The 8,267-nt window shown below is 42.1% G+C and overlaps 1 protein-coding gene across 1 annotated transcript in view; it reads left to right on the top strand.

Moving 5' to 3' along the window:
* The window catches only part of GABRA5 (gamma-aminobutyric acid (GABA) A receptor, alpha 5), a 50,093-nt gene extending 42,197 nt beyond the window's left edge, over positions 1-7,896 (top strand). The window contains exons 7-9 of the mRNA XM_010283215.1: positions 4,794-4,946; positions 6,221-6,432; positions 7,370-7,896. Of these exons, the coding sequence (XP_010281517.1) occupies positions 4,794-4,946; positions 6,221-6,432; positions 7,370-7,672 (668 nt within the window). The 3' untranslated portion in view covers positions 7,673-7,896. The remainder of the gene's footprint in view (positions 1-4,793; positions 4,947-6,220; positions 6,433-7,369) is intronic.
* Positions 7,897-8,267: the final 371 nt, after the last annotated feature.

Raw genomic sequence — 8,267 nt, 5'->3', positions numbered from 1 at the left:
CCGCAATGCCTGCGGAGCAATCCCGAGGCACGACAGACTCTTCTGGTGATGCGCGGCGTCCCTGGTGAAAAGCGATGGGCTCTGAGCCAGAGGCAGGATTGCAGAGGTCACGGTACAGGTGGAGTTAGGAACCTGTTACTCTGCGCAGGAAATTTAGGAGGTGTGAAAACGGGTACATGTACACGCACACACAAAAGTAGCTGGACCGAAACATGAAGGCGCGTAAAGCTCTCTGCTCAGGCTGTCCAAACATGGCAAATAAAGGGGGCAGGGGGGCAGCTGAGCTTGCCGCTTGCTCTCCAAACAGGAGACCAAGTGAGGGAAAGCTTGTCTCGGGCGGCACGGGGCAGCCACGAAACGCAGCCGCCGCCTCTGTCCTATGGAGCCTCTCCCCCCTCTTGCCCATTTCAGGCGACACAAAGCTGTTGCTAAAGCACAGCTGTCTGAAGTCGAGGGAGGCATATAGGCAGTTAGAGCAGCCGCTGCTGCAGAGAAAAGACGAGTACGCTATCTCCCGTTAAAGAGCAAAGATACTTTTTTCCTTACCAGTTTACCATCATAGCCGCGTTGTTTTCTGCGATGAACGGCAGCTCCCCTCTTGCCTTCATCGTTGCCAAGAAAAAGATCCAGAGGATGTAATGGGGCATCTCCTACAAGCTTGTCCTGCTCCTCAGAGCAAGCAAACCACCCAGCCCAGGCAGCGAGTGCTCCAGCGTGTCAGCTCCGGGCCACTTCCAGTTTGCAGCTTTGCCTGTGAAAGCTCCTTGTACTCCTCAGCCCAAGGAAACAGGGAACTCTTCCAACAAATTCCAAAGTTTCTGCCCTGTAACAACCTCCCTCCTGTAGCCCAAGATTTAGGCTAATAAATGCTTTTTTTACCAACGTCAAGATTTTATATTAATGTCCCGGGTTACATCTGGGCTGCCTGGATTGTGATTGCAGGGTGGATCACAAAGAGCAGGGCACAGATTGCAACCAGGGATTAGCAAAATACAAAAATCCGATTGTGCACAGGCAAAGCATCAGTCAGCGATGGATTTTCTGGACTTCATCAAGCTTGCAGGAGGCCAGTAATCAGGGTTACTTATGAACGGCCGTCTAAGGCATTTCTTCCTTCTATTGAATTGCTGAACATGAAGAAGAACAAACAAATAGCCCTTGCACAAATCCAAGTGCTTGGATCTTTTGTGCGTTTTTTGACACACAAGTCAAACTACACAGCCCTCGCAGTTGTGTAGGCAAAATATTTGGGTATGTCATAGGACATTTATGCTCTCTTTTTAGCAGGCTTTTTTTTTTTTTTTAATGGAAATGCTGGACCTGCACCAATCCCTTGGGAGCAAAGTGCTAAGTTTGGCCCTCTTCTCAGAAAAAATATCCTGGCACTCCCAATTCATCAACTAATCTTGAAATTGGGAACATTTTAACTATGCCACAGAAAATAGCTCTGCCATGTCCTACCTGTTTGTTTGAAGGTGGGGTTTTTTTGTGCTAACATCCCCAAATGTCATTCCCCCAAAAAAGAAGATACTTGACTACTTACACTGCTTCCAACAGGCCCAACATCTGTTATGTCCTGGTGGTGTCAGTGCTGAAAACAATCAGATACAGGATTTGGGTCCAAGTGGATCTTGCTGTTTTATGCAAATGGTTGCCCAGTTCTGTTCCCCATACCCAGGATCTCTCATTGCTAACTCAGGATCGGCGGTGCCACAAAACAAAACAAAAACCCACTCTTTTATTTTCTGCCAGCTGGAGCCTGAGCTGTGAAATACCCAAAGCCTAAATAATAAAATAAGCATTCAGCCCTTCATTTTGCACCAAATAATTCTGATTTTTCCTTGAGATGAATCTTTCCCACACATTGCTATAAAAAGGACACAGGCTCTCGTGGACCAACGTATTCTGGGTGTCAGCGTGGTCAGGGACTGCGGTGCCACAGACCTAAATTCAGGATCTTGCCGGAATAGTTGTTGATAGACCTGAGTCCAGGTATATCCGGTAAACAAACAAGCCTGGGGGCTGGTCCGTCCTCATTAAAATACTCTATTGAATCCCAGCATAAAGGTGATGGAAGAATGCATATAAGATCCTGCAACATTTGTAAGCCTGATCTCCAGAACTCCATCATCTAGATATCAAAAAATACTGTAGCAGCTTTTAAAGTATAAAAAACCCCTTAAGACCAGCAGCAGCGCAGTAGCATAGCTCTGTGAAGAAATGCAGCCATTCCCGCTCTAGCACTTTTCATTAGTGCTAAATTTGTTATTAAAATCGTTCTGTGCAGTAATGAGTAGACCCCATCAGGAACAGGATTCTCTTCTAAGTAAGTGCTACATAAACCTATAACAAAAATTAGCTCTTGCTCAAGAAAGCTTATGGTCTAAGGATAAACAGTGGCCTTACAGAAGTAAAAGGGAGCTTTGCCACTCCAACAGAGCCAGGATTTTGTTCTATAAAAACAAAAGGCCAACTCAGGCAGCTTTAAGCTTTACTTCTAAGTAGTGGTCCCAGGGCATTAAAAACCAAGCTGTGGGGTTTTCTTAAGCCCTATGTCTCCTGGCAGAAGCATTCCTAGCGTAGGCATTTTTGAAAGGGACAGCATGGAAAGTCAGAGAAGATATCGGTTGGAAAAAGAGCAAGTACAAAATCAAGGTGGTACTGTTATTTCAGTGGAAACAAGAGCTTTAATAGGTAAAAGAAAATTATATAGTAAAAATCAACTGTGGAGGGCCACCAAAATGTAGGCATTAATTTTCTGCATTTTAGAAAGGAAAAAAAAGGGGTCCTGTTGCTCTGCTGAAGCTGTATAGACTTTTTTTTTATTTCAGCTCCAAAAGCATACTGTCAAAATCAGTAATGTACATTATCACTCCATGGTGAGCAGAGAAACTGTGGCTTAAACACATCCCAGTGCAGTAGCAACTCAGAAACAGATTACAGGTGCATAGACCCTGCTGCTCCTGGCATATTTTGTGGGTAATCCACAACCTGAATGCTTCTAAATAAAGAGCAAGTGGGGTTCCTCCTGAGACCACAGCATGTTCAGTATCCCTGGTTCAAAATTACACTAAATGGAAGGGAATTAGATGTCACTTCACAGGGATTTTCTCCCCAGTTTCACAGCATTCCTTGTCCATCTCCACATCCCTCTTCAGGGAACCATTTCACCAGAAAGTCAGACTCCAGAAGAAAGTCATAAAGATTGAGGCAGGCTGTCAAGGTAAGGTATTTCTGTCCTATTCCAGTCTTTCTGGCTGAGATCCTCAGCACGAACAAGGTCTGTAAACTTCATCCAGAGTAACCCTCTAGCATAACATATCAGTGCAGCTATACCTGCAAAAGCCCTTTCACTGTAGACCTGTTCTCTGCTAATTAGCCATATTGTCACTTAGATATAATCTGCCAAATCTAACTGCCTAGCAATGCTGGCTGCAGCTCAACTCAGGCTATTCGCTCAAGGCAGAATCAGTCTGTTATATATTTTCCTTTTGTGACTGATCTATAGAGACTAATGGTCAAGTCTTGCAACAGAGATTATAGCTATATTTGTTTTATTCTTGGAGGACAATATATCTTTCGGAACAGGCATTACTCTGATTCATCAGTACCCAGCTGAATGATGCATGCTTTTAAATAAATTTGATACCAACGTGAATAGAGGACTTTTAGGGCTTGAAGGGGTTGGTTGTTTTTTATTCTTACATTTTGTCTTTACTCTTATTTTTCCTAGGCAAATAGTAGCCTGTTTTTAGCTAGCAAGATTTTGGCTTTGGGGAGCAGTTACCATCAATGAATAGCCTTCAGTAACAACTATATGGTTTTACAGGAACGGTCTGAAAAAAACAGTTAAGTTTTGATTTTTCTGAAACATTAGGGAAGGTGGCAGCTGGTCTGGTGATTTTAGGAGTGCATTTTTTTAGGCTTTTATTGAAATTCAGAGGACCTGAAAAAAGCCGGATTAAGGCAATGCTGTGAATTTGGCATATCAAAAAGACATAGAATTTAGGACTGCTGTAGCAGCTTTCAGTGAATTCTCCATGCAGGCAGTACAATATTCATTGCAGACGTGAACAACACATGGCACAACGTCTATCCAGAAACATTATCTGTCCAAGGGGTAAGGTGTACCAAATTGTAGGAAAACTGCATGAACTGGAGGCATTTTTTTTTTTTTTCTGGAGGAGCAGTTTGGTGGGTTTGGGTACTGAGATCAACAAGACCTCTCCAGGATCCACGTGCAAAGCTGCAATTTTTGCAGTACCAACACTGGGACAGGCAGTCCCTCAAGTGTGGTGCAGGGGGAATGTCTGGACCCAATCTCATTCTGGAAAAATGATGGCTTGGCAGTAACAGTTGCCCTAATGAGGTTAAGTCCTGCTGCTAAATTAGGTTTCTAAGAGTAGATGGCCTTAATCGTTACTTTTATAAGACAGTTTGCAGGACTGAGTCAAAAACAGGCAGGATTGAGGCAGTGCCAGCAACCTGGATTTTTTAAGCCTATGAACATCGAGACATCCCAGGTGCATAAAGGGACCACAGCTTTTCAGTGCAGTAGGAGCAGTCAGTCATTGCCTTCTGCTTTTGAGGAGTGAATGTGAAGACTAGTGGGATCTAGCAGCATCTCTGTCTCAAGTCCTGGTTTTCCACAGCGCAGAAATCCAGGCATTTTCCATGCAATTAAGAATGGCTGAACGGTATCCCCAAACGGGGGGGGCGGAGCTGGCCTGCTTACGTCCCCAGATCAGTAAGCCTCCCTTGTTTTACCCATATGTGCATCTTTCTCCTTCCAGGTGAATATACTATTATGACAGCCCATTTTCATCTGAAAAGAAAAATTGGTTATTTTGTCATCCAGACGTACCTTCCTTGCATTATGACTGTGATCTTATCGCAAGTGTCTTTTTGGCTAAACAGAGAATCTGTCCCTGCTAGGACTGTTTTTGGTGAGTATCCCACTTTCTCCCAGCACACGGGAAGGAACGATCTGGCTTGTGGAAGTGATTTGCCGTAACAAAACCGCAGTGCGCTAATGCTTATTTCTGCTTGAAGTGTTCTAGACATTCCTGTGTTCTCTTCCAGTTTAAACTCCAAATCCATTTAAAAACACTGTCTGGTTTTTTTTGGTGCAATTAAGACAGAAATTGCTCAAGAGTCCATTATATGGAGGTTCAGGACAGAAGACAGAAGAATCAGATTGGTGTTATCTGTGGGGTTTTTTTCCACTTGGGTGAAATACTAGATGGTTTAGAACAAAACCCATATGTATTATCATATTTAGTGTATACTCTAGTCTAAGCATTTGAAACAGATTTTGCTTTAAGACATTTTGTTTATCTGTGCTTTAAGATGTTTATCTGGGAAAACCATGTAGAGGTTAATTAGTGACAATTATCTCTATCACCATCAAACAAATTAATACAATTTTGCATTTAGAAAATGTATATTTACTACAGAAGTTGTCATGGAAAAATCCTTTGGGGTCTTTTAAATTACTTAACTTATCCTTAGAAGATTGCAGAAAATAAACACAGTCTTAAGTGAAGGTGAAAAATAAGGGGAGCGGGAATAGTTTATTATACCAAACTTTGTTCCACTGTTCTTAAAAGAGTCTTGTTCGTCTGTACAAAGGTACTGAAATCAGTCAGCAGCTTTGATCAAAAATCATTTCAACAAGCTATATGGGGAGAATACAGGTACGAGCATTGCTTTGCTGACCAGTGGTTCTCATTCCAGATTTGCAAAATTGTGAGTTGTGAGAAAGTGAGAGTTGAATTTTGTTCTATTGGGGGCATCCTTCCATGGATGAAAGCAGTGGCAGCTCTGTCATTTACTGGCCTATGGGAAGGGAAGAACTACAGTCACGGATATCAATAACAACCAACAATTTCATACATAAAATCTCCATGTGAGAAAATAAAATCCATAATCCTACTTTATTATGCAAGTTACTGCTAAATTGGTTGCTCACTGATTTTATACTATAACTAGAGGTAACCAGAACACCACAGAAGTAAACACCTGAGGTTAGAGGCTTGTATTTTTTCTTGGTGAGCAAAGTATCTTACTCTTTTGGACCGTAATATGCAAACACCAACTGACTTCATGTGGCCTTCTTAGATATCGTGCTGAATTGGGGCCTGCTCATAACTCGTTAGGGATCTTGTAAGGGCTATCAAGCTGATCTCTGCCTCTTTTTTTTTTTTTTCCTCCTTTACAGGAGTAACAACAGTCCTCACCATGACCACCTTAAGTATCAGTGCCCGTAACTCTTTGCCAAAAGTGGCCTACGCTACGGCAATGGACTGGTTTATAGCTGTCTGCTATGCCTTTGTATTTTCTGCATTGATTGAATTTGCAACAGTCAACTATTTCACTAAGAGGAGTTGGGCTTGGGATGGCAAAAAAGCCCTGGAAGCTGCTAAAATCAAGGTGCTTACCTTACATTTTAAAAATACCTAGAATAAAAAGCAGTTATTCAAATAACTGAATGGACAATTTTCAGCCTCTTCATGAAAAAGGTATTTAATTAACTCATGACATACTTTCATCTTCCTATAGAGGAGTATTTGCAAGGAAATATGCCATCTTCTCTTGACAGAGATAGATTACCAGTTTCCACCATCTGTATGGAGTGGACTGTTTTCAGAAGAATATAGGGCATTGAGTACACATGGCATGGGATTTCAGTGACCAAACTTCTGATAATAGCAGACATATACTATGAAACATATCTCTGCAGTGCACTCCTTATGCGCTCTCCCAAATAAATGACAAAGCTCACATTGAGCTCCATGAGTCGGGGTCCCACCACAGTATCCCCAATAAAAAAAAAAGAGACAAAAGAGTGGTTCTGTGAAAACAGGAACTTTTGAGTTTCATGCTGAAATGAAAATTTTGGAATAGGACTGACTTTTAGCAAATTATCTCCTAGAGAGAACTTGTACCCGCAAGCATCCCAAAAGAGCAACACAAAGAGGGCAAGCTGGCAGGGACAATGTGCCCTTCACCACACTCCTTGCTGCAGGCAGGAGGGTGAGGTTCATGTCTTGGCAGCTGCCTGCGGGGCAGCAACCTCTGCAGGTTCAGGACTACATCGCCCTGACAGAAGCAGCTGCTAATGCACATGCCAGGTGGGATCCGGGTCCGGCCAGCCGCTCTTAGGTTTCTCTGGCATCAGGGAAAGTTTAACCTGAGTAAGGGCTATAAAATTGAGGCAGAAACAGCTGTTTGGGAGTCAAAGTCGGAATAGCCAACAGGCATTTGTTCACATGATTGATTACGGTACTTAGATTTTTGGGTTAGTATCTTGAGAACATGTTTCCACTTTCTGTTCTTGCGGTCTAACATTTTGTTCTTTATGCTGCAGAAAAAAGAGCGTGAAATGCTGGGAAATAAATCAACTAATACTTACAGCACTGGGAAGATGACCCCTGCACCAAACATGCCAAAGGACTCAGCCCCACCTGTCATCTCAAACACTGCATCTGCTCCAGTGAAGTCTGCAGAAGAAAAGCCTGCTGAAAGCAAAAAGACTTACAACAGCATCAGTAAGATTGACAAAATGTCCCGGATAATTTTTCCAGTGCTGTTTGGAACTTTTAACTTAGTTTACTGGGCCACATATTTGAATAGGGAGCCTGTTATTAAAGGTGCCAATTCTCCAAAATAAACTGAAGGACTCTTAAAGCCACATGTGAGCCATACTTACAAAACAGATGCTACCAAGGAAAATTTGAGATCCAGACAACTTTCTACATTTGGGCAATATTCTTCAGGAAGTTTTTTGCATGTTTAATAATATGTACAAATAATATTGCCTTGATTGTTTCTACATGTAACCTCAGATGTTTCAGAGACGATTATATTACTTACAGCAACAGATCTTTATAAAAGATCAGAAGACATTGAACATGGCTTCTTTGCTGCTGAGTATCTTGCATTGATAGTTTACAAATAAAATAAGTTATATTTTTTAACTGTTGAAGTGTACTACATATCGTGGTTTTTATACTTCAGATGTACAGTCATACAAATGTAGGCTTAACCTATATTTTACAGAAGAGCTCCACTGTTGTCATCTGATAGGTTACTGAGTAACGCCAGTTGTAAATGTGCCAAATTACTAAGTGTAGGGCTATGTTTGAGCACCTTTACTGGTTATAGGTAGTGCATTCCTCCACAGATAAAACTGCTCAGCCCAATTTTCATTAGTAGAAGTTAATACAACGCAGGAAATCCCAATGGGGCTATGCTGATTTTCACTG

The sequence above is a fragment of the Phaethon lepturus genome, unplaced genomic scaffold (genome assembly GCF_000687285.1).
Source record: "Phaethon lepturus isolate BGI_N335 unplaced genomic scaffold, ASM68728v1 scaffold8773, whole genome shotgun sequence".
NCBI classification, from domain to species: domain Eukaryota; kingdom Metazoa; phylum Chordata; class Aves; order Phaethontiformes; family Phaethontidae; genus Phaethon; species Phaethon lepturus.
The sequence above is the reverse complement of the archived record's forward strand: the minus strand, read 5'-3'. Positions and strand labels throughout refer to the sequence as shown.